Source organism: Cyrtonyx montezumae, unplaced genomic scaffold (genome assembly GCF_038088225.1).
Source record: "Cyrtonyx montezumae isolate F1298 unplaced genomic scaffold, pur_monq_1.0 scaffold_36, whole genome shotgun sequence".
Lineage (NCBI taxonomy): Eukaryota > Metazoa > Chordata > Aves > Galliformes > Odontophoridae > Cyrtonyx > Cyrtonyx montezumae.
The window spans coordinates 1,251,213-1,277,035 of record NW_027072041.1 but is presented as its reverse complement, the minus strand read 5'-3'; the positions used below and the strand labels follow the sequence as shown (position 1 = coordinate 1,277,035).

At 39.8% G+C, this 25,823-nt stretch overlaps 1 protein-coding gene across 2 annotated transcripts in view; it reads right to left on the bottom strand.

Moving 5' to 3' along the window:
- Nucleotides 1-1,610: 1,610 nt before the first annotated feature.
- Nucleotides 1,611-25,823, bottom strand: part of TEK (TEK receptor tyrosine kinase) — a 39,243-nt gene continuing 15,030 nt past the window's right edge. Inside the window, exons 3-23 of one of the 2 annotated variants that reach the window (XM_065745613.1) lie at nucleotides 23,369-23,479; nucleotides 21,158-21,310; nucleotides 19,917-20,048; nucleotides 18,877-19,017; nucleotides 17,024-17,152; nucleotides 14,993-15,147; nucleotides 14,012-14,153; nucleotides 12,201-12,362; nucleotides 10,523-10,657; nucleotides 9,723-10,016; nucleotides 8,673-8,972; nucleotides 8,062-8,219; nucleotides 7,232-7,442; nucleotides 6,312-6,422; nucleotides 5,744-5,934; nucleotides 5,246-5,359; nucleotides 4,501-4,571; nucleotides 3,935-3,975; nucleotides 3,136-3,232; nucleotides 2,618-2,717; nucleotides 1,611-2,506 (exon numbers count right to left, since the gene is read on the bottom strand). In XM_065745613.1, the coding sequence (XP_065601685.1) occupies nucleotides 2,432-2,506; nucleotides 2,618-2,717; nucleotides 3,136-3,232; nucleotides 3,935-3,975; nucleotides 4,501-4,571; nucleotides 5,246-5,359; nucleotides 5,744-5,934; nucleotides 6,312-6,422; nucleotides 7,232-7,442; nucleotides 8,062-8,219; nucleotides 8,673-8,972; nucleotides 9,723-10,016; nucleotides 10,523-10,657; nucleotides 12,201-12,362; nucleotides 14,012-14,153; nucleotides 14,993-15,147; nucleotides 17,024-17,152; nucleotides 18,877-19,017; nucleotides 19,917-20,048; nucleotides 21,158-21,310; nucleotides 23,369-23,479 (3,023 nt within the window). In that variant the 3' untranslated portion in view covers nucleotides 1,611-2,431. Of the gene's footprint in view, nucleotides 2,507-2,617; nucleotides 2,718-3,135; nucleotides 3,233-3,934; nucleotides 3,976-4,500; nucleotides 4,572-5,245; nucleotides 5,360-5,743; nucleotides 5,935-6,311; nucleotides 6,423-7,231; nucleotides 7,443-8,061; nucleotides 8,220-8,672; nucleotides 8,973-9,722; nucleotides 10,017-10,522; nucleotides 10,658-12,200; nucleotides 12,363-14,011; nucleotides 14,154-14,992; nucleotides 15,148-17,023; nucleotides 17,153-18,876; nucleotides 19,018-19,916; nucleotides 20,049-21,157; nucleotides 21,311-23,368; nucleotides 23,480-25,823 lie in introns of those variants that run through there. The other variant, XM_065745614.1, reaches the window with a different exon arrangement.

Below are 25,823 nucleotides of genomic sequence, written 5' to 3'. Positions count from 1 at the left end.
ACCACAGAGAAGAGCGTAATTCCATCTTCCTTATTTCCTGTTGCCAGGTACCCTTCTCCTCAGAACAGTGTCTGGTAACCTTTTGTTTTATCGGAATGTGGTGTCTGTTCTCAGGTAGTGTATTTGTTTTTCTGCCAAGCAGAATATGTGCTTCTGTAGCTCTTGGGGTTTGCCTGGATGTGTTACATACTTGTTATTTGTCTCATTGCATGACCTGCAGCCTTAGATATTAGCAGCACCAGGGGAGCTGAATGCTGACTGCAGGAGAAACAGCACCAAGTGTGGAGTAGACTGGAAATACTGTGGATAGACACTGTGATCACAGAATCACAGAATTGCAGAATCATAGGGGTTTGAAGGGACCTCTAGAGATCATGGAGTCCAACCCCCTGCCACAGCAGCTCCCTAGCCCAGGTTGCACAGGTAGGCGTCCAGGCGGGTCTGGAACGTCTCCAGAGAAGGAGACTCCACCACCTCTCTGTGCAGCTGTGCCACTGCTCCGTCACTGCACTGGGAAGGAGTTCCCACGCACATTTGTGCGGAACTTCCTGTGCTTCAATTTGTGGCCATTTCCCCTCATCCTATTGTCACACACTGTTGAGAATAGTCTGGACTTGTTCCTTTGCCTTCCACACCTTAGATATTGATAGACGTGGATCAGATCCCCTCTGAGTTTTCTTTTTTCAAGGCTGAGTCTTGAGACCAGATCACTCAGCCTTTCCCCATCAGAGAGGTGCTTCTGACCCTTTATCATCTTTGTAGCCCTCTGCTGGACCCTTTCATGGAAATCCCTGTCTGTTTTGTACTGGGGAGCCCAGAACTGGACACAGTACTCCAGGTGAGGCCTCACCAGGGCAGAATAGAAGGGGAGGATCACCTCCCTCAACCTGCTGGCCACACTCTATTTAATGCACCCCAGGATCCCATTGGCCTTCTTAGCCACCAGGGCACACTGCAGAGTTGGGAACTTGCTGGTCCTATGGAACTGATAAACTCCATAGTTATTAGTTTGAGCCAGTTGTTTTTGTTCTTGGATGGATTTGTTTTTGTTTGTTTTTTTTTTTTTTGTCTGTTTTTGGCTGAAAACACATCGCTGGGTGTACTTTGCTTGTTATATTTTCATTATAAAACACCGAAGCACACAGCTATCCCACACCTCTGCAGATAGTGTGTGTAACCAAAGGAATCTGCAGTTTGTTGCTTCAGGAAACAGCACCATTCACTAATCTAGCTCTCAGAGCCAATTTGCCTCAAGACTTATATGAGTGAGGCATTGATAATTCATATAGTGAATGGACTTTGAGTGGAGTGCTAAACTAGACATCACTCAGATTGTAATCTCAGTTGTCCACAAGCCCAGCTGGTTTATTTTCTACCAAATGCTTTGATCCTTTAATGTGTTCTGGTATAATGCGGTATGAAAGGCAGAGCATACAACCCACTAACAGGTAAGCCAATGCTTACCCTGTCTGTTTTTGTCTAACCTAAAGACTATATCTTTCTAGCAGGCAAATACCATTGTTTAGAATCCCTTCAGTAAGGTTATAAGATTATAACCTATACACCTATATGCATTAAAACCTATAAACCTATAACGTATAAGGTTTACAAGGTTATATTCAACAACCTGCATAAGGATAAAATAAGGAAAAGTAAGTCCTTCTTGTATATAACAAGTAGCATTTTATAACTGTGCAGTAAAATTAGTAAATGAAATACAAATAGAAAAAAAACTCATGTATATCCCCAATAATGTAGTATATTCTTCTGTCCTATGCTCCATGATGATTGCTGGATGGCTGCTTTACATAGCACTTAAAATATATGCTTATTTTTTGAAGTTAGGCATACACTGTCAAAATGGACAATGGAAGAAAAATATTATTTCTTGCATCTTACAAGGATCAGCAGACTTTTCAAGCAGATAATTCCTACTACCTTACTTTTATGTTCAAATAGGAGTCATAGTAACTAACTGGTGAGAATACTGGATTGATATCTGCTTGCAAATTCCCATTGTCACATTGAGCTTAGCATTTTTGTTCGAGTCACAATTAAGATGTATATGAAATATTGCTATAAGATACTGTCTTTGGTATCAGTAGCTCTTGGTATCTAAGATGGCAATAGGTGATACACTACAAGAATTGTAACATATACATTTTGTCTATGTGACAAGAAGAAATAATACCCTGCCAATGAGACAGCAGATTTTACAACTCCAGTCTATTCCCACTCAGAACATATATGCACTTCTACAGCCTGTGAAGGCAGGGGTTACTATGTGATATACACATAGATATTTGTAGTAAAACAACATTATTGTATTGTATACAGTTTGAGCTATGCAGCACACCACATCTTGTTCTCCAGCAGGTTGAGTTTTGGTTTTCTTTAATAAATCATTTTTGAATGAAGCTTTGCTCCTGTCTTAAGCAGCTTCTTCAGCAGAGCAGTCAATGCCTGCATAGGTGAATTTCTCATATAGGGTAGTGTTCACATAAGTCTGGAAATGAAGTAAACAGAAAGAGTGTGATACAAAGTGCATTACCTCAGAAATCCTAAACTCTATTGAAATTATTCATTGCCTAATTCTTATCTAGAGATTTGTTCTTACCTTTCTTTCTTCCAGCATCCTGTTCAGTGACACCAGTATTTGAGCAAATGATGGTCTTTCATAAGGTTTCTCCCTCCAGCACTGTCTCATTAGGTCATACCTTTAAAATTGAACACCAACACGTATTGGTTTAGACCCATGGATTGAAGCTACAAATTCATCTTTATTATGATGACATTCCATTAAAAAGAAAAACCCTCAAAACTTGACTTACATACATAGCTGGATTTATATTTTCCACAGTTAACTGCTGCCTGGAAAAAAAAATTCCTTTTCCCTGGAATCATCAAAAAGCTCTCTTTGAGGTAAAGTCCAGGGATGCTGTGTGTTTGTAACACTGTCTAGAGTTCCTTAAGTCTTAAGTAATTATTTCCTCTTGTGCCCTCATAGATAGATAGATAGATAGATAGATAGATAGATAGATAGATAGTAGCCTTATATACTATTAGATTTTTTCAGACATTCTGTCCTATAGCAGATGTAGTATTATTCTTATTTTGTTTGCTCAGACAACTTACACTTCATCATCACAGTTGAGAGGCTTTTCCAGTCTGTACCCTTGAGGCAGTTTTTCATAGAGTTCTGCACATGTCATTCCACAATATGGTGTTCCACCTAAAGCAGAGTCAAAACATTGTCATGAGTGGTTAAATTTCATAACAGGAATGAAAAACAACAGCTAACTCCCACCCATATCTAGAACAAACCCACTAGTTCACTTATTAAAGAAATCTGGAAACAAATCAGATGAGTTTTTGTTAGCTCAGTATGTAATGTGCACCTCTATCAGTCTGTACGCGTTGGCCAGCAGACCACATGGCACACTCAGAGACAAATGAAAAAGTCTGTGTGACAGTCACAAGATGTATCACTTACATTATGAATAGGGGTATGAAGAAAAGAACCCTGAATTTTGTTAATGTTCAAAAATTTTCTTCAGCAGTGTTGGAGTAGAATTTTGGCAAAACAAAATCTGCAGTGTGGACCCGGATTTAAAACTCAGTCAGAGCAAAAGCTGCCCAACAGCCTTATAGCATTTGTAATTAAGACTACAAATCATGTGATGTGCTGAATTTTATATTTAGGTTTGGCCTCTATTTTGCAGTGTGGTGAAAACATGATCATTTAAACTGGTACCTGGACTAAAAATGTGACAATTGTATTTCCAAGCACACTGAAGCTAAATACAATTCTGTTAAATGAAACAGAATAAAAATTAAATACACTGCAAAGCAAGAAGCTTTGCGCTGGCTGAGTGCATGGAGTTGGCTTGTCCAATGTGGGTATATATGTGCAAAACAATATTTGCCTACTCACCTAAACTAACGATTTCCCATAATAGGACACCATACGACCATCTGCGACAGAGAAGTATTATTGAGTGCCACCAGAATACAAGATATCATAAATTAAATTGGTAGATGAAGATAACATAAGGAATTGTGGTACATTATTTCTATTTTTTTTTCTTTCTAATTTTTGTAAAATGACAGAGTTCATGGAATCAGAATGCACGAGATCAGTGAAGTTAATTTCCTGTAAGTCCACCAGCTGGAGTACTTTACTCGACTGAAAAGCTCTCAGCAAATAGTACTGGTACAAAATTGCTTTGCTAAGAATCAGTTCTGGTTGCCCAACTAAAATGCTGAGTCTCTCAAGACTGTAAAGGAATCAGCAGTTTTTCATTTCAAGACAAAAATATACCTCTATTAGTAACCCAAATCTATTTAGCTTGAGGCAGGTTTTATTTTTTTCTTGCCATTTGCTTACTCATGCTGGTACACCATTAATCCTTTGATTGGATTTCATTGTCCTCACTATCAGGCTTTCTTTAATATTGAAAAGAATCTTTAATTACAAAGAACCACTTAAAACATACTTACACATCACTGTTAGTGGTGTAAACACTGTAATTCAAAGATTCAATTGCCATCCATCTCACTGGAAGTCGTCCCTGGAAATTATTTAATGACAGTTAGTTTTTGGGTGGTTGGAATGATAGTACAGAATTGTAGAATTGTAACATAGCTTGTGCTTGAATTGACTTCTGAAGATCATCTAGTCCACCCCACCCTGCTGCTATGTCTTATTAGGCATCATTTTCTTCCATGTCTTCCAAAGCACAAGCACTAGCTCTGGACAGCTCTTTTGTCAGCTCACAGATCATGGTGTGCTGTTTTTTTTACCATCTTTTTAGCTCTAGCCTTGTTAGAATTAGACTAGTTTGCCCCAGACAGAATAATTCTGAAGAAAAACATTATTGTAGTGTTCAGATACATACATATCTTTTTCATACACTGAAAGTAGATTATCTGTATTTCTGTAGTGCAACTGAACTAAATCTCATGAATGACTACAAAATTGGTTATTTTACTGTCATCTACATTCACAGAAATAATTTTCAACTGTATTGTATGTAACAACAACCTGACTAGTTGATTTACAAATAATGTCTGTATATCAATATTTAATGTAAACCTTTGTACATATCAGTGTGTATATATATAAAACAAATCAGTTCTCCAGTAACTATGAGTTTCCATTTTTCTTTATATGAAACTAGAAAATAAGAAACAAGAAAACAAAAAATGAGGAGAAGAGATTGTTCCCATTTCATTTGATCTTTACCATAGTTTTCTTGACATAGACTTCTTGACCCCTGGATAAGCCGAAGTCAGCTATTTTTGCAACGTAATTTTCTCCAACTAGAATGTTCCTTGCGGCCAAATCTCGATGAATAAACTAAAATTTAGAAAAGAGAATTCACCACAGTATCTGTGAGTTTACATATGCTATTTTAATGCTATACTGAAAACTGTAAACATTCAGAGTAAAAATGAAAACTAAAAGAAATGGCTTTGCTTGCTGCTACCCAAAAATTTTGAACTTTAGCTAAAGATTAAAGCAGTTAGTTACCATGTTATTTCTTTTTTATGAGTTTTAATACCTCTGCCACAATTCCTTGTGACAAAGTATTTCACAGGGCTGAGAGAACACAACAAAATAACAATCATCCAGTGGGAGCAATAGAAACTAAAATTAAAATCTCATTTTGATTTCATTAAGACGGATAGTTCCTGAAAAATGAGTGCCACACTTTCCACTGGTAGAACATTTAGGACTTACCTGTTTCTGACTCAGGTAGTCCATCCCCCTTGCAACATCTGCTGCAAAATGGAGAAGCTGCTGAGAAGAAAGCGTAGATGCAGTGCTGTTAGCAATAGCAAATGCTGGGTCAGTCTCTAGCACTCTGCTTTTACGAAGGAAGTCCAGTAGATTCCCATGGGGGGCATATTCAATAGCAAGATAAAGATAGCCTAGTGAAAATTCACAGAGTTAGTATATCACGCAGTAAAAGTTGGACAGTAATAATATTTGGACACTTACACTACTGTATATAAAAAGGAAATAAATCAGATTGGAGGGGAAATATCAAAGTGTAGCTCCTAGGGGTAATAGAGAGAATTCCGAACTATTGCTGAACATAATCTCTGAAGGATTAACATGGAAATGTGGCTCCAAAACCAAGTTTATTTGACTTTTGAACAGAAAGGTTGCTCAGAAAGGCCTGCTCATGACCTGGTCTATGGACTGTAGGAGCTGTAGTGTGGGGTTTTTTTTGTTTGTTTCGTTGGCTGGTTTTTTGTAACTGATTTTTTAAGAAATTACATCTGTGTGTTCAGGAGTCTCTTACCCCGATGTTCACATGCTCCCAGAAGATTTATAATGTTGGGATGATGACCAAGTTTACAAAGGACTTCAAGTTCTCCAGCAAAGTCTCGGTGATCATCTTTTGAAGCATACTCTGAAAATCAAACCAGCATGCATTTATTTTTTCCTTTGAACTGAATTAATGACTGTATTATTAATTATGAGGACTCTGAGCTGCTTGGGGCACAACTGCTTCATCTTTAACAGAAAGAGGAAAACTACAATACACTAATATTTATTTACAAGAATACAAGTTTTCATGTCATCCATGAGTGAATAAGGCAAGGAAGAAAATCATGCTGTGACCAAAGGCTCACTCTGTGCCCGTCTAGCCAATGCACATTTTATTGGTTTCTCCTTTGAAGGCAAACGCACACATGAAGGTTATACTAAGCTATTAATTGCAAAATACATAATAGTTAATGCTATTAGCATTTAAAGAGGAATACAGACCAACTTGGCCACAAGTTGCGCCAGGGAAGATTTAGATTAGACCTTAGGAAGCATTTCTTTTCTGAAAGAGTGGTCAGGCACTGGAATGGCCTGCCTAGGGAGGTGGTTGAGGCACCATCCCTAGCGCTGTTCAAGAAGCGTTTAGATGAGGTGCTAAAGGACTTAATTTAGTAGTTGGGTAGAGATAGTGATAGGAGGATGGTTGGACTAGATGATCTTATAGGTCCTTTCCAACCTTATGAACTTATGAACTTATGAACTTGTCAAAGCAGAAATGGAATCTGGCAGAACACAGGTCTTGGTCTAGTAACAGCCAATACACTGTCATTAGTAATTTTGAATATTTATTTTAGTGTTAAGAGTAGTCTACTAAGCACATCTGAAGACAGAAAAATCTGAAACAAACAACCAAGAGAAGTCTACAGTCTCAGAGTCTTTGATCTTTAGTACCTTTCATCCTTTTAATTGCAGCATCCATGCGTAAGCCATCCTTCTTAATTCGAGCTTTCAAGACTTGCCCAAAGTTTCCTTCCCCGATCACATCTTGAAATTTGATGTCATTCCATTCAAGAACTGGGTAAATAGTGGGATCTGGGCTGTTTTTGGCTTTCCTGCTCAGAGTGAGAGTACCTGAGTTAAACTGCACAGCTGGCTCTTCTCTCTGTAACAGAATTAAATAAATGGCAATGGTTTTTCCTTCATAGAGAAATCCCCGAATGCATGTATGCTCACTCACACACGTACACACAGCCTGATCCATCTTCTGCCAAAACGCAAATAAGTATAGTAGAAAATTACTGCATCAAGCACTTGTACCTGGATCCATGAAAGCAGTCAGGATTGGGATTGGGATTCAGAGAGAGAGAGAGAGAGAGAAAGAGTTCATAAACTTCAGTATTTTCCTCAGAACTGCCAGAACTATGGTGTCTGATCCTGCTGTACTGCCTCCAGCCCTGGCAGAAATATCACTGATGCTAAAATCAAGGGTTAAAGATTTCACAGTTTCAGAACTTGACAAACTCCTCCATTCTGTCTGTGGTATAATGAAACAAAAAATTATGTCCATTTTTTTTTCAAGTCAGATTGTAATTAAACTTGCTTTAGCTCTGGGTCATTAGCAAAAAAAAAAAATACAGCAAGAGCACTAATTGCACACACAACAAGAAGATTGTATTTGGAAAAGCCAAAGAAATGGAACTGGGAAAAAAAAAAAAACAAAAAAAAACAGAAAAGGTGCCAAAATAAGTAGCCATACCGACTCAGGAAAACTAGAAACCCACCACCACATTTTGGAAAGCCTGAGCCATTCTGCGCTGGAAGTTGGCTCGCTTTAACTGCAGCATGATGAGAAAAGCCAGGAGAATTGTTACACAGGTCATCCCAGCAGAGCCAAGGATAGCAATGAGCAGCATTTTACCTCCTTTAGATTCATATGGAGCTGTTGAGGAAGCACATAAAGAGTTTGTCATTTCCAGCTAATTCTGAAGAAGCCATGAGCAATGCATAGCTCAATACTCTCATCTTCTGAACAGTAAAAATACAGAGTTACAATCCATTTGTTTAACAACGTTACAGACATTGTGTAGTCCGATTGTCAGATATACAAGCACCTGCAGGTCCTGCTGAGTTCAGGCAGAGTGGTGCAGAGATCACATTCAGTGATCTAATGTCACTTTGTTAATTTATGTGCTGCTGGGCACTTGCTAGTGGATGCACACAAACGTTTTCTGTTGTCGCTTCATCAGTACCATGCAGTGAACTAAGAATGAATGCCAGTGCTGCTGTATTGTGTCAAAATTAAGATCAAAAGAAATCTAAAACAGTGTATTCTGACTTTGTTTTAGCTAACTGGCCCTGTTTTCTGCAAGTCCAGCATGCTGGAATTACCAACCTTTCATTTCTGGAAGAGTCTTCAATTCAAAGGAGGTGTTTGGGTTGCTCAAGCCGATGTTGTTCTGAGCATTAATCTGAACCTGGTACACAGTGTTTGGCTCAAGGCCCTTGAGATGGTACTGAGTAATGGTGGAGTTCTTAATGATAATGTCGATGTGATTGTACTCAGCCTTGCCATAAATTTTGTAGCTGATGATGATGGAGGAGATGGAATGACCTTCAGCAGTTGTCCAAGAAATGACTGAGGATGTGTCTGTGATGTTAAAAAACTTGATGTTGTATGGTGCAGGAGGTATTCCTGAGAACAAACACAAACACACAGAAATGTTGGAGTGAACTTCTACCTCTTTCACCTTCTCCAAGTAGGCCAGACACTTTGCTTAGTTCTTCTGTTGTGCTAAACAAAAGACGAATTTTGTTGACAAGCTATGGTAACTGAAGGGAACTGTTTTATGAACTTCATGCAGTCACCTATACTTCCAGCAGTGCACACTGGTCTTTGGGATAGCATATAACTATGGTGTGTGTTAACATTGCATTGTATCTTCTCTTCCATCCTTAAATGCTGACTCTTTCAGAACTGACATAGCTGAATTACAATGCCAGAGTAGGGTTTTTGGTTTTTTGCTTCTTTTTTAAGTTAAAAAAGAGCTTGGAGTATGGAACCATATATGTTCATCCTTAAAAGACAAAACACTACATGTGCTAAAAGTATGAAAAAAGAATGAAATACGATGGTGTTAAGAAGATGTGGATTCCTTAGCTTGACTTTTCTTTTTTTTTTCCCTTTCTCCTTCTTCATTTTTACTTTTTGGCAGAGAGAGGGTAGATTTTCATCAGTTGCTGGTAATTCTCAAGGAAATAATTACTTTGGACACTAAACTGTCTTCATAATAACAGCAGAACAACCACAACATCAAGTGTTCACTGGGAACTGAATGTTACCAGAACAAAGGATGTCATTTAATATAGTCAATAAGAAACAATCATTCTGATTGCTGGGGGAATGAGGAAGAATTAAACAGAAAGAAGTATATCTTCTGCTTACTGTCACTGAAAGTCCATGCATATAGGTAGTTGCTCCATTCTCCTTGGGACCTGGTGTTTACCCGGACCCTACACATGTATTGCTGTCTGGGCTCAAGATCTTTAATGATCAGAGTGGACATGTTTCCTGGCACTTGGGTGATAACACTGCTCTCATCGCCATTGTCATTCACACTCTTCCTTTCCACTTCAACACGAATGTCATCATCTGTCCTCAGAGTTAAGGGATGCCAGGACAAATTCAGCGATGTCATACTTTTTGGAAGGAGTGTCAGACCTTCCGGTGGAGGAAGACCTTGGAAAAGAAACAGTGAACAACTTTTCATGTCTGGTACATTACTAAAATAAGAGTGCCATTAATCCCAACTACTTGCCTTAGCTTAGAGTGACAAAAGGCAATACTTAATTTTTAATGTAAACTGATATTAAGTGAAAGGAGTGATCCAGTAGTATTAAGAGGAAGGGCTGCCACACAATGCAAAAAAATTCTACCTCCAACTCTGCTGCTCATACTATGCAAATGTTCCTTTCTCAAATGCCCCTGTTCCCTGATTCTAAATGAGGGAGAACAATAACTCTGTCAGATACATAAGGTACTTTTCGTTACCTCTGATTGTTTTATTTTTTTTGCTCTGCTGAGGTTAGTACAAAATTCTTTATATATTCTTTATATATATATATATCTTTATATATTATATAATGTAGATGCTGCTTTTGTTCAAAGGAGAGTGCACATCAGCAAACAGACCACAGGGATAACCACCTGAAATAGGCCTTTTCTGAAAAAGGGCAATGACTTACCCAGCGCAGCTGTTGTGAAGCTAGCCTGTGGTCCAGGATGGCCTTCCCCACCCTCCCCTTGCCGACTCAGCTGGACACAGAACTGATACTCTGTTTTCGGTTCCAGATTGTCCAGTCTTTTGGTTGAGCCCTTAACTGAGTGCAAAAAGAGAAATGAACAGTGAAGTTGAAAAATGTTAAGGAAGAAAATATCCCTGAAAAACTAAGCACAGATAGTAAGATATTCTGGCTCCAAATTTATTCCTGACCCACTAAAATAAACTATTTAAAATATATATATATATATATATATATATTTTTTTTTTTTAATGTAGGAAAAACATTAAACATTTCCTGCTGTATGACAGGTTGGCCATGAGCCAGCAGTGTGACCTGGTGACCAAGAAGGCCAGTGGCATCCTGGGGTGTGTGAAAAAAAGCATGGCCAGCAGGTTGAGGGGGGTGATCTTCCCCTTCTATTCTGCCCTGGTGAGGCCTCACCTGGAGTACTGCGTCCAGTTCTGGGCTCCCCAGTACAAAAAAGACAGGGATCTCCTTGAAAGAGCCCAGCCCTTGAAAGGGCCTCAAAGATGATAAAGGGTGTGAAGCACCTCCCTTACAAGGAAAGGCTGAAACCTCGGTCTGTTCAGCCTTGAAAAAAGAAGACTCAGAGGGGATCTGATCCGTAGCTATAAATACCTAAGGAGCGGGAGGCAAAGCAATGAGGCTGGACTCTTCTCAGCAGTGTGTGGTGATAGGACAAGGGGAAATGACCACAAACTGATGAATAGGAGTTCCACACATGTGTGTGGGAACTTCTTCCCAGTGCAGTGACGGAGCAGTGGCACAGCTGCACAGAGAGGTGGTGGAGTCTCCTTCTCTGGAGACGTTCCAGACCCGCCTGGACGCCTACCTGTGCAACCTGGGCTAGGGAGCTGCTGTGGCAGGGGGTTGGACTCCATGATCTCTAGAGGTCCCTTCAAACCCCTACGATTCTGTGATTCTGTGATTCTGTGAGGTGTAATCCCACTGACTGGTTCTGACCCAGCCAAAAGAATGTTTCCATCCACCCTTCCTTTGGTTCAGGACAAGACTGGCTCCTTAGGCAGACTGCATTGCATAGGCAATTGTTTATCCTTTGTTTATCATGAATTAGTATAACAGTTTACTTGTTGAAGTTCCTGTAATGTTTCCTATAATATTATAGACCTTGCCTAAAATGTTAGTGTCCATGTCACTCACAAGCAGGCTTCATTTTACCCATACTATTCCTGATCAATATTTAGGTAAGTTATTTGTCTCACTGGGGGACACAGTAGACATGAAGGAAGATAGCAGAGGCTGAGGACAGCTCCATACTGCTCACTCCACTTGATATTTGCACAGGAGCTTTCAGGAGCTGAGTCCAGCAGTGATCACTGTCTTAGGGCAGGAGAGGGGAATATTTTAGTTGCTGAAAACTGGGCAGGAGAGGGGAATATTTTAGTTGCTGAAAACATAACATATACTTTCAGTCACTCTTGGTGTACCACACTCACATTATCACTGTATAGCATTCTTACACTGAGCCACATGGCCAGTTACAAAAGATGTGACCTATATGGGTTGTAGAATCTTTTGAATCAATGTCAAGAGCAGATATAAGTCATGTTTCGATATGTAGATGAAATTTGTGGTTGGGGGAATTAAAGACTCTCACCTTCCACAGACATCCAGGACTGATAGCGCTTTGCTGGCTTGTACAGGAGCTTTGTTGATACCACAGGTCCATCTCCAGTATGTAGCTCAGCATTGATATCAATAATGAGAAAATTATGTCCACTGCTTGTCAGCCTTGGGGCAAATTGTGGCACAGGAGGAACTAAGCAAGAATGCAAATAGTAAATCAGCTTTTTAATTCCCTACATTGAACTCCGTACTTTTCTTGTTCTATAGGAAAACAAGAAATGCTCTTTCAAACTCCGATTAGACATGAGTTTAAACCCTAAACCTAATGGTTATGGTCTCTCTCTCAAAAAAAAAAACAAAAAAACCTTGAGTGTTCTTTTAACTCTAATTATCATGTTTTAATTTTCCACAGTACACTTAATTAGGATCCTGTGTATGCCACAGTTCTGTTTGTATTCATACTGTAGACATCAATTCAGATTCTTTCCTGCAGTGCAAGAATGGAACTCTCTGCCGCATTAGAGTGTAGAATAGAATATATATATTTCATACAAGGTGAAGAGATGATCTGAGACAGACAGCATGGCTTCACCAGGGGCAGATCTTGCCCAACCAGTGTGGTGGCCTTCTGTGATGGAGTGATAGCACTAGTGGACAAGGGAGGGGCAATGGATGGATGGATCCTTCTTTCTAAATTGGAGAGGTATGGATTTGAAGGATGGACTGTTAGATAGATTAAGAACTGGTTGGCTGGTTGCAGCCAAAGATTTGTGATAGATGGCTCTGTATCTGGGTGGACTGGTCACAAGTGGTGTCCACCGAAGATCAGTTTTGGGACCAGTGTGTTTCAACATCTTCACCAGTGCTGATAGATGATGGAATAAAGTGCATCCTCAGCAAGTTTGCAGAAAACACCAAGCAGAGCAGTGCAGTCGATACATTAGAGGGAAGGGAATCCATCCAGAGAGACATGGACATGCTGGAAAAGTGGGCCTGTGTGAACCTAATGAGGTTCAACAAGGCCAAGTTCAAAGTGTTGCACTCGCGCCAGGACAATGCCAGGTATTTATACAGACTGGGGAAAAACTCCTGGAGACCAGCCCTGCAGAGAAAGACTTGGGGGTCCTGATGGACAAGAAGCTGGACATGAGTCACAATGTGCACTTGCAGCCCAAAGGGCCAACTATACCTTGGACTTCATTAAAAAATGAGTGACCAGCAGGGTCAGGAAGGTGATTGTCCTCCTCTACTCAGCTCTTGTGCTGCCCCATCTGGAGTACTGCATCTAGGCCTCGTGTCCCCAGCACAAGAAAGACACAGAGCTCTTCAAATGGCTCCAGAGGAGGCCTACTGGGATGATCAGAAAGCTGGAGCACCACTCCTATGAGGAAAGGTTGAGGAAACTGGGTTTGTTTAGCTTGGAGAAGAGAAGGCTCCAGGGACACCTCATTTTGTCCTTCCATGACTTCAAGGGAATATATAAACAGGAGGGGAAATGACTGTTTACATGAGTTGATAGTGATAAGACAAGGGTGAATGGTTTTAAAGTAAGACAGAGGAGGTTTAGGTTAGATGTTAGAAGGAAATTCTTAAGTCAGAGGGTGGTGACACACTGGAACAGGTTACCCACAGAGGTTGATGATGTTCCACCCATGGAGACACTCAAGGCAAGGCTGGATGTGGCTCTGGGCAGCCTGGTCTAGTGGTTGGCGACACTGCTTATGGCAGGGGGGTTGAAACTAGATGATTTTTGAGGTCTTTTTCAACCCAGACCACTTTATGATTCTGTGATTCTATGAAAAATAGAAAGGCAAATACATTTGCAAGTATTTTTGTTCTTACCCTTGACTGTAACTTGAAATGGTTTCTCTGCCATTCCTGCTACTGTCTGCACACTGCAGACCCAAGTTCCTGTGTCACGGGGTAGGACTCGACTAATTGTAAACATAGCTTCAGAGCGATTACTGGTCACAATTAGGGAAGGCTGAAATGACAGAAGACATGGGTCTGAAAAATGTGATCATTAAGGAATGTTCACATTCTGTCTTTCTCACAGTTTACAAACTCTATCTAGGGTTTAGTAATGACAATAGAGAGGTCTTACGTAAGTTATCTCCATAGTTTCATATATGCTTCAGACAATGAGTTTTGCTCCTATGATTAAGGAAGCTCATGTGGTAACTGTGGAGTTTGATCATGTAACTCATTTCCTTCTCTTTAAATCAAAGGCCTTATTGTTCCTTTAATTTTTAATGTTTATTGAATGTATCTTCAATACACAATGTGGGTTCAATAATTGGATAATTATTAATAATTATATTAAAACATAATTTAAAAGTTGAAAAGTAAATAAGCTTTCAGAGAAAATGATTAATTACTACTCTATTTGATAATAAATTTTCAATTTTTACCAGTGAGCCACAGTTGAAAAGCATAATTAAAATTATTTTACTATGACATATTTCAAAGTACAATTCACTTAAAAAAAATTAAGATTTCCTTCACATTTTCAAGAATTTCATTATGTTCTGATTTATTTCTTGAAGAGTTCCTAGCCTATGTGAGATCCATTAATCTAAATAACTTCTTTTACTACTTTTATTTGGTTGGTTGGGTTTTTTGCTAGCCTATGTGTATCATTGCAATGCTTTAAATATTTTGAAACAAGACCACGATAAATAAAGACCAGTAAGCAAAAATCAATGTGATCATGTCAGAATGCTGACGTTTCTCATTATGTTTGAAAAGCGTGCCGTGCATTAATTACAGACAAATTCAGTATAATTGTCAGAAATAACTGAAAGCAGTTAATCAAGAGCTTACCCTTAGGACAGTTCCATCTTGCTTCAAAAGTTTGAATTCTTCAGATTTAGGAAGTGGAATTCCAGTAGCTATGCAAAAGGGCTTGAATTCTACTCCAGAATTGAGTTCCACAGGATCTAGTAAGTTTTCTATCTGAGGTGAAAGGTCTGCTGAACCTACAGAAGATATACAATATTTTAAGGTCATCCTTCAAACAGCAGCAACAAAGATATTTAGGCATATAATGTGCATACACTCTGGAAAGCACAGGCAGCACAGATATCCGGTTCTTCCTTCACTTATGTGAGCTTACCAAGAACAAAGACAACCAAAGTTAAAGCTGTTATATCAGGGTAAATATCAAGTAAGAATACATAACCTTTGTATTCATTTGTTTCCTCTCCTTTCCCCTCTATTTGTTGCTCTTCTGATATCTAGGGACGGCACACACTTGTAAAGAATGTGCAGTAACTCTCCGTTATATCTTTTTGTGAGAGCAGTTGGATCACAACAGTGTGGTTTAACTGGTTGGATCATGGCTTATTTCTCTGCTTGTTTTTGTACTTGAATACTTTCAGAGGTTAATGGCAGATTTGCCACTTTTTTTATCAGACGTAAATAATAGTTACAGAATGTATTTTATAAAATAATATATGCTAGCCTTGCCTGAATCCAAAGAGATTCTGTGAAGTACATTCAGCGTTGTAAGCTCAACTCTGAGTAAGAGAGACAAGGTGGTTTTAAGCACCAAGGTTGTGGCATCAATTACAGATCATAAGCCAGGTGGTATAGAAGGGTATATAGCTGATAAGAGATATGTAACGGTAAAGCAGAAAGAACCTATTCAAAAGTCATTCATGTAGGATGTGCAGCTCCTTTCACTGACTAATATTTGGGTCAGAATCAATGTCTATAGAGTAAGGATTGCAAATCTACCTAAGTAAGCAAGTAACAGAATCGTAGGGTGGGTCCAACTCTTGTGCAAACAGGGACACCTACAGCAGGGTGTCCAGAACCCTGCTGATCAGGTGTCTGGGTGGCTTTTGGAGGTCTCCAACGAGAAGACTCCACAACCTCTCTCAGCAGGCTGTGCCAGTGCTTCATCATCCCCAGAGGAAAGAAGTGTTTCCTGATGTTCAGAGAGAATCTCCTGTACAGGAGGATCTCCTCCTGTAGGAGGCCCATTGCCTCCTACATGGTCAGTGGACAACAATGGAAGAGCCTGGAACCATTTATAGTGATACAGATAGTGACCACTGATAGTGATAGGGTGAGGGGGGGATGGTTCTAAACTCATGGAAGGAAGATTTAAATTAGATGTCAGGAGAAAGTTTCTTAATGAGTGTGTGGTGAGGTGCTGGCACAGGTTGTCCAGAGAGGCTGTGGATGCCCCATCCCTGGAGGTGTTCAAGGCCAGCTTGGATGGAACCCTGTGCAATCTCATCTTGTGCTTGATCTAGAGTCTGGCAACACTGCCTGTAGCAGGGCATTCAGAACTTGATCCTTTTAAGTCCCCTCCAACCAGTCTTTCTATTTTTCTATGCTTTTCCTTGCACATTTCCTTCAGATATTATTGATGAGGTTGCCAGCTCCAGTATGAACTGTATCAGCTCTCTCAGCCTTTTCTCACAGGAGAAGTGCAGCAGCCCAGCTTTGCAGTCCAGCTTTCTGTGGGACTCTGCAGTGTCTCTCCAGGTCACTCTTTTACTGGAGAGCCCAAACTGGAGCAGAAACTCCAGGTGTGGCCTCACCACTGCTAAGCAGAGAGGAAGGACCCATTTCTTCTATCTACTGGAAGTACTATGTCTGATGCAAGCAGCAGGTATAAATCTAGTGTGAGTCTGATGCAACTGTAGCATACCAGCCTGTAAAATGCAGCCTCTGTGGCAGAGGGTTGAGGCACTGCAATAAAGGTATACAGACATGCCTGGCCTTGGCATGCAATTGACAGTGAAAGAATGCCAGTCTAGAGAGGAAATGCTGTACCAGCATGAATATCTCTTATAGTTACACTGGGGAAAAGTCATTTACTACCGTGTTACCTTGCTTTACCTTCTTTTTCACATTGCAGACCATGCCATCCATAGGAGCAGATGCAGCCCTTAAATCTGTCACATGTCCCTCGATTGTGACAATTACATCTGAGTTTGCAGTCTGACCCATAAAATCCAGGTTTGCACTCTGCAAGAATAGACATTTCCAGTTAGTGTAGTGGTACAAGCAAATGTCTTCCTTTAGTTTTCAATTTCATCAGTTCTCCAGTAGGTTTTAGTTCCCTTAGTTGGACTCAGTTTAAAACTATACATAGCAGTACTCAGTCACCTTCCAAGCATCCAGAGAACAACTAACATAACAGGGTAGAGCAAATTTGTATCTATGCCTATCATCTGTAGACTAGATAAAAATGTGGAAGCTTCTTAAACATCCACATTGTTTCACTTGCACTGTAATGGTGTTCAGGGAGTTCATCAGAGCCACAGCACCACTGAACAAAATACTACCTGCTCATATATGAAGATGTGCTTCATGTCTCAAATTGAGAGTTAAATCCAGTTGGCAGCCAGTCACAAGCGGTGCCGCCCAGGGCTCAGTACTGGTACTCAGTACTCAGTACTGCTCCAACATCTTTATCAATAATCTTGATGAGGGGATCAAGTGAACCCTCTGTAAGTTTGCAGATGACACCAAGCTGGAAGGAAGTGTTGATTTGCTGGAGGGTAGAAAGGCACTACAGAGGGACCTGGATAGACTGGATCAATGGGCTGAGTTAAACTGTTTGAGTTTCAATAGGACCAAGTGTCAGGTCCTATATTTTGTTCACAACAACCCCAGGCAACACTACAGGCTTGGGGCAGAGTGGCTGGAAGTCTGCCTGACCGAAAGGGAACCTTGGTGTGCTGATGGACAGTTGGCTGAACATGAGGCAGCAGTGTGCCCAGGTGGCCAAGAAGGCCAATGGCATCCTGGCCTGTATCAGGAATGGTGTGGTGAGCAGGACTAGGGAAGTAATCCTCACACTGTACTCAGCACTGGTGAGGCCCCACCTTGAGTACTGTGTTCAGTTTTGGGCGCCTCAATACAGAAAAGACATTGAGGTGCTGGAGCAGCTCCAAAGAAGGGCAACAAGGCTTGTGAAGGGCCTGGAGAATATGCCCTATGAGAAGCAACTGAAGGAACTGGGGCTGTTTAGTCTGGGGAAGAGGAGGCCGAGGGGAGACCTTACTGCAGTGGGAGCAGGGTTGGTCTGTTCTCACTGGTGAGACAGGACAAGGGGAAATGGCCTCAAGTTACACCAGGAGAGGTTTAGGTTGGATATAAGGAAAAATTTCTGTACAGAAAAGGTTGTTAAACACTGGAATAGGCTCCTCAGGGAGGATAAGTCACTGTCCCTGAAGGTGTTTAAAATCCATTTGGATGTGGTGCTCAGGGATGTCATTTAGTAGTGGGTTGTTAGCGTTAGGGTAGTATGCTTTGTTTGTGGTTGGAATTGATGATCTTGAAGGTCTTTTCCAACCTGAGCAATTCTATGATTCTGTGATTCAATGATTGCAGTCTAATTGAAATGGTCGAGACTAATTATACTTAGTAAATCCATTGCTATATGATCAACAGTGAATTGATCAGTGTGACTTGTAGAAATACAACAGGACTTTAGCTTTTGCTGTATTTTCAATATCTCAGTGGAACATCAATTACTTTACAGAATAATTTGAACAGTTTAAAACATTACTAAATCTTTCTTCTGAGGATTTGAAAAGCTCCCCTGAGGTAGATAAATATTATTATCCCTATAATAGAGAATGGAGAAATTCCAATCTTCTATTTTCCTCTGTTAGATCCCTCCTGCCTTTCAAAGGCAGGGCACAGTAAGGACTTTACACTGTTATCCATATTTTTGACTATACCTTTATCACATTCCAGTCCCATCCATCCTGTGGCACATGAACAACCATATGGATCTGGTAGGCAGAACATATAGTTTTTGCAGCCATAGTTTTCTTTACAGCTCTCTTCACATGTTTTACCAAATGTATTGGCTCCACAAGCTATTGGAGGAGGAGAAGGAAAAAAAGACCCAGGAGTATTACTTTGTAAAAAAGTGGATGTTTTGAATTATACAGTTAAGGCAACAGAATTAAAATGATAAATAGCATTTTCATCATTCAGGTACTAGATCTATTAACTTCCTTAATATCTTACACCTCTGCTGGACTGACAAGTTCAAGCAGCTAAAACAGCTCATCTAAAACAGAGTGTAGAGCTGCAGTGATAAATTCTCTTTATAAGCCCTTCTAATACATAATGGGTAAACAGTGCCATGAAAACAGAGTCTTCTTAGAGATCTGTGCATATGAAGCTGCTCAAGGTTTTATTTCTCCACTATGATCTCTACTACACAAGAGTAGTTCAGATGTCAGCTATTCCAATAGCTTAGCCCTAATACTTGTAGCACGGAATTTTACGGTACATATTTAACACTGCACTTACAAGTCACCTGGAGAAATCAGTGTGCAGTGTGCTCCTGCAGTTTCTCCAAAATCCAAACTAATTGTCAGCAATACAGATATGCACTAATGCACTTATGTTTCTGGTATGTCTTGCAGAGACAAATAGCCCTGTGAACAGATGGCAGCTTGTTCATAAGCAGACTGGGAATCTCTAGCACAGGGCTTCATTTCCCTGTGCCAGTGCATGTGTATTAACTCATAGTCTATCACACATTTGACAGTCAGTCAGAGGAACTGGAAATATTTCTCTTTCCTGGCAATATCATCTCTAATGTGGGGAGAGAGGAAGAACTTAAACTACCAGAACAGCAAATTTAATCCTATCCAACGTCTGGTGTCCAGTACCAGCTGTAAATGCTATATGCCAAGGAGTCAAACAGGATTATTACTGAGTGCAAATTAGTAAGTAATCTTTGAAAAGAATATTATTTGCTTACCTTTCTCACATGTTTTTCCCATAAAACCTGGAGGACAGATGCATTCCCCAGTATCTTCATGACAAATGCCATTGTTCATGCAGGAAGGGCAGTGGGAGCTACAGGAAGGGCCCCACTTCTGAGCTTCACATCCTTTCATGAAAAAAATATGACGTATTTGTTGTCATGAGAAGTATTCAATAACCAATAAAATAATAATGACTGTATGATCTATATGCCACCCTCCCAAAAGCTGGCCATATAACCTCATGTAAAATAGTCACTTCTTTCATTGTGGAAGTGCCTGTATTTCTGGAGTAGATTTGCTGCTTAGTGTGAAGTAGTATCACAAAACATTTTCATAGGATAATCTGAGGAAGTCTTAGTTTTTAAAATGAGATTTTCGTTTGAGAAAGTAAATTTGGAAGTTAGCGAAGACATTACATACAATACTCTGTTCCTGTAGCAGGGATCGGAGGCCTACGAAAGCTCCAGAGTTCATCCAGAGTGGACTACGCTAACACTAAGCCAGCAGGTGTAAGCTTAGCATCACTCCCACCATACTAGCATTTAGCAAGTCATGATTTTATTCTGCACCAGTATTTTTCTTGATATTAGTTCATTAAACAAAGTTCACAGCTGCTATATCTCTTCTGTCTTCAATCAACTGATGACCACTGTCTGGACTAAAATAAACCAGTTTATATGTTGGATTTAATGCCTGTCTTTATGCATGACTTTATTTTCTTTCCCATGTCATAATTTAAAAAGATACCAGTATCATTAATGGCAACTTAAAACAAACTGATGTAGTTTGTCAAATTACAGTAAGATAGATATGCTGAAGATTGCTCTAGGATAAATGGAGTTTGGATTCTGCTTTCCATAGAGAACAGATACATTTTAAAAATTTATTTTGTGCTCATATCCTCATCTTATATTCACAAGAGACACTATGCCATCCTTCTTTGTTCAATCTTACTTGATATTTTAAATATTTGATATTTGAGAAAAGAGCTGTCTCCTCTGGTAATAGTTAAGATGAACTGAGCCTAAATCTGCAGATTTTTTTCTCTCTCAGCCGCTTAAATCAGTACAAGCTTATCCCAAAGACTGTTGGGAAAAAAAATTCTTCTGGCATAGTCTCATATTAGCCTATGCCAAGAAAGATTTTGGCCCTTATTTGGACACAGTCTAAGTTTCATATTATATTCATTACAACATTAAACAATTAATCATTAGCACACATTAAAGGAACTTACGTCTTACAATAAGCCTTGTGTAAGCAGAAGTAAAGAGGTTTCCTCCTATGTATCTGGCAGAGTAAACACCCGCATCCTGCAGTTGAACTTGGGGATAGGAAACTTCCAGTTCTCCTGGCACTTCATGCCTGGGCACCGAGTGGATGAAGGAACCTGGAGAAGAAGCACAGCAGGCAGAATTCATTCATCATGTACAGCCAGAGTAAGGTTGAGCTGATTGCTGAGCTGGGATGAAGTAAACAGCAAAATGTATTTATTAGTTATTAACTTGATGAAAGCTCTTTAGCTGTGCTAGTTCTTAGTACCTGGAGACATATAAACAAAGAGGAAGCTGGAACTTGAGGAAATGCAGTAGGTGAATGGCACAGATTAGAGTTAAGCACTGCTCTACAAGAATGTAGCTAGGAGTTGTGGTTGGAAGTTTTTGTTTTGTTCCTTTCCTACAATGAAGAGTGGCTCAGCACAGAATCTGGTGTGGCTGAGAAGAGTCAAACAACGAGCTTGGCCAGATCCTCTGCCACCTGACCAGCTCAAAGATTGACCTCATAGACCAAGGCAGGAAGAGTACAGCGCAGCTTTACCTTTTCCTTCCAGACTTAACACATTTCTGCCTCTTTCCCCACTGTGCACTGTCATAGCTGAATCTCTAATGAGATAAGATACAGATCTTTAATAAACTCTGCCTTTGTGTGTTGCCCTTTCTAAAATACACCCTTTTTATTTTCTTTTCTCTTCAGACTGTAGAGAGCAGACCTGAGTATTAACTGGGGCTGATGCTGAACTCTGAAGTGTGCTGACGTATTTACCTCATCCTTCTTTACTTATGCCTTGTCTCCTGGGTGCTCACTGTAAGCTAGACTATCAGCAAACAAAGATGGACCAGAACATTACATGTGCGCTTTCACATCTAACATTCTGATTAGATGTGATTGAACTGTGAATTCTAGTAATCTACGTTTTAATAGGAGGTAGATAGAAAACTGCACTTGTTTCCAAGGCTAGTATGCACTTGAAAAGAATCATAGAATCACCAAGGTTGGAAAAGACCTACAAGATCACACAGTCCAACCGTTCACCTATTATCAATAGTTCTCTCTAAACCATGTTTCTCAACACATTGTCTGAATGTTCCTTGAATACCTCCAGGGTGAGTGACTCCACCACCACCCTGGGCAGCCAATTCCAGTGCCATGCATTCCAGTACTCTTTTAGAAAAAAATTTCCCCATGTCCAGATCGAATTTCCCATGGCACAACTAGAAGCCACTCCCTCTAGTCCAATCACATGTTACAAGAGTGAAGAGGCCGACCCCTCTCACTATAACCTCCATTCAGGTAGTTACAGAGAGCAAAAAGGTCTCCCCTGAGCCTCCTCCAGACTAAACAATTCCAGATCTCTCAGCTCTTTGTTCCTCTGTCCTACAGACCCCTCACAGCTTTATTGCCCTTCTATGGACACACTCCAGGGCCTCAATATCTTTCTTGCAGTCAAGAGCCCAAAACTGAACACAGTCCTGGATTTGTGGCCTCACCAGTGCAGAGCAAAGAGGGACAATTACTTCCCTTCTCCTGCTGGCAGCACTATTTCTGACATAAGACAGAATGCCATTGGCCTTTTTGGCCACCTGGGCACACTGCTGGCTCATGTTTGGCTGAGCATCGACCAATACCACCAGGTCTGTTTCATCTGTATATTCTTCCAGCAACTGTGCCCCAAGCCTGTAGCACTGCCTGGGGTTGTTGTGGCCAAAGAGCAGGATCATGCATTTGGTCTTGTTGAACCTCATCCCATTGGCTTCAGCCCAGCTATTCAGACTGTCCAGATCCCTCTGTAGGGCCTCGCTACCTTAGGCAGATTGACACTTCCTGCAGTAGAAATGCAAAGAAAAATGTGATGAATAAGCATGCACAGTGGCACAGAAAAGATATAAAAGCTGACATCAAACAGGCAAAGATATGAGGGGATAGGGAAAGAAATAAAAAGGGAAAAAATGAGAAATAAAGGAAAGGTTCCCACATCCTGGTGGGAGAGAAACAAATAGGTCAATTTAATTTAGTACAGCAAATGATTCCTTTAAGGAACACTGGATGCATGAGGAATTACGCCTGCTACAGCTTTGCAGTGAGGAATCATCAGCAGTGACTTTAAAGCAGTTATCTTGCAGGTGGCTAGTACAAGGACAGAATAAGAGACAAGAGAAAGGTTAATTACCGTTTTTGTAGATCACTGCATCTTCTTCTTTTGCTGCCATTCTGATGAAGGAAATATTCACATGTTCTCCCTTGTTTGCTGTAACTGTTAAGGCCACTGGGTGGAATGAAGCTAAGAACAAAATAGGACATAAGTTTGGAACAAATTGCAGCAGTTGTTATCTGTACCTGCTGTCTGGGCTGAAAGCTGGGAATGATTTACAAGCATGACCTCATCATTCTGATGTATAAATGTTTTCATTACACACAAGGACTATTTAGCATAAGCCATCTCATCCCTATGTTTGGCAAATACCAAGAACCCACCTATAACATCAAACAACAGAATGCTACTAGAAGCTGAGATGTGGATTTATTTTTTTTAGAGGATTTTGGCTGAGTAATTGAGAAGACTTCCTAACTAGGACCTCCAACTGGTTGTGAAATGCTTTCCTAAGTTTCTTTATCCCTTGAGACATTTTTCAAGCAGTCTGGATAACAAACTGGAAAATGTATTGTAGGAACAAGCAGAAATGCAGTCTGTGTGACTCAGTTCTCCTCTGGTTCAGCTTTCTGATGTAGAACAGTTGAGACAGATCAGGAGAATACTGTCATGTAGCAGCCGGGGGGAGATGCCACAAAATACCATGGCCTTTGCTGGAGTTCATTCACCACATCATCTATAAATACTGAGAGTGCTAGCCTGCACCAAGAACAGAAGAATAAACTGTATTTAGGTTCAGTGTTGTTTTCCCCAAAATAGCCTCATCTGAAAATGTGGCTTAATTTGTAGGAGGAACTTACTACATGTAGATTAATAGTATATTTCAGTTTTCCAATGGACTTCTCCACTACATTAGTATTCGACTTTAATTATTGAGTTATACGTTCAACCATATTTTTTGGTTATCAGAGGAACTGATTTTCCTGTTCAAACATAAAAGTAATTGTATGTGTTTATTTATAGTTCTGATTTAAGAAAGACAGTAGTAAACAGAAGGATTTTCACAGTATTTTCCTTTTTTTTCTTTACTTGCCATTACCAGTGAAAGAAAGATCAAAAAATAACTGGGAAGGGCACAGAAAAGTTTCAAGAAATTGTCATTTTTATGACCAGCTAAATTATCATTTTAATCACAATATTTTATTTCTACACAAATGAGGAGAAGTTAGAGATGCTTACTTTCATTTAGCTGGAAAATTCTTAATATTTTTGAGAACAATCTCAGATCTTCTGTTCTGTTTTAACATTTTTTATGCCATACTGTTACTGACATGTCAGGTGTCAAAAAAAAAACATTTTTCTGATTCTTTTTTTAGAAATTGCCTGATTTCTGAAATTATTAAATAATACTAATTTTATCTCTTTATCTGACTCTTCTCCACTACTTTGTACAGTTCCCAGAGATGCGAAGCATGGATTTTCTGCAGACCCTTTTCTCCTCCTGCTTTGAAACTTCCTAGTCTCAGAGTTCCTCCTGTGCTGCTCCTGAGTTAAGTTTCTCCTCCATCTTGTTTTTTTTCAGATCATGGGAGCCCTTTGCTGCTGCTGCTTTCCCCACCTTCCACCTCAGCACTGCTGTCATGTTTATGCTCTGACAAATCTGTATGTGTTTTTCAACTGATTTCAGCCAAACTCTTTCTGCGTGGTATCTAATACATGCATGTTACAGCAGGAAAATATTGAAGATCTGCTGTGTTATTAAGTTAACATGGCAGATATGGAACTTGTATCTCAAGATACATGTTAGAGAATTCTAATATATAGTAATATATTAAGTTATCTATAAAAACAGGAAAGTAAGAACAGAGCAGCTCCAACTCGCTGTCAGCTCCTGAGCTGGAAGTTATCTGTGAAAAATAAATGCACGTTGAACACTGTGATCTATTTAGGAAAAATCAACAGCTTTTCTGAAGGCAAATTGTTAGATACAAATGTTTCTAAGAGATATTATTATATTGGTTTAGCAAGATATTAAACCTAGGTAGTTCCATTTTCTCTTCCTTCTATGTTGTTTAGTTAAGCCACAAGTCTTTTTCTGTACAGTATTGTCGCAATGGAAGGGAACCCACACTCTCTAATAGACTCCATTCCAAAGTATTTTTAGACTGTGATTTGTGTTTCATAATTTCACATCTCGAGTGTGCCCATTCCTTATAGAGACATAATGAACTGAGTTGCAAGGCAAGTGCAGTAATGTTCTTTCAGCAGTGTTTCCATAATTGTCTGTTTGCCTGGAGAGTTTTGGGGGGAGGGGGGGAACATAATCATATATATGAAAATGAACGTTAATTTGAAGAGTTATTGAACAAATTGCATTTTACTAGATAGAGGGCAAGGGTTCTATTCTAGGCACGTATGCTACATCCAGTGTAATGATTACTCTTCGTACATACAAAAACAGTGTCTGTTCCTTCTTACTGCATGAGTCAATGTTTCATGTGTAACCTTAGTGCTAAAATATAAAGAAATGCAG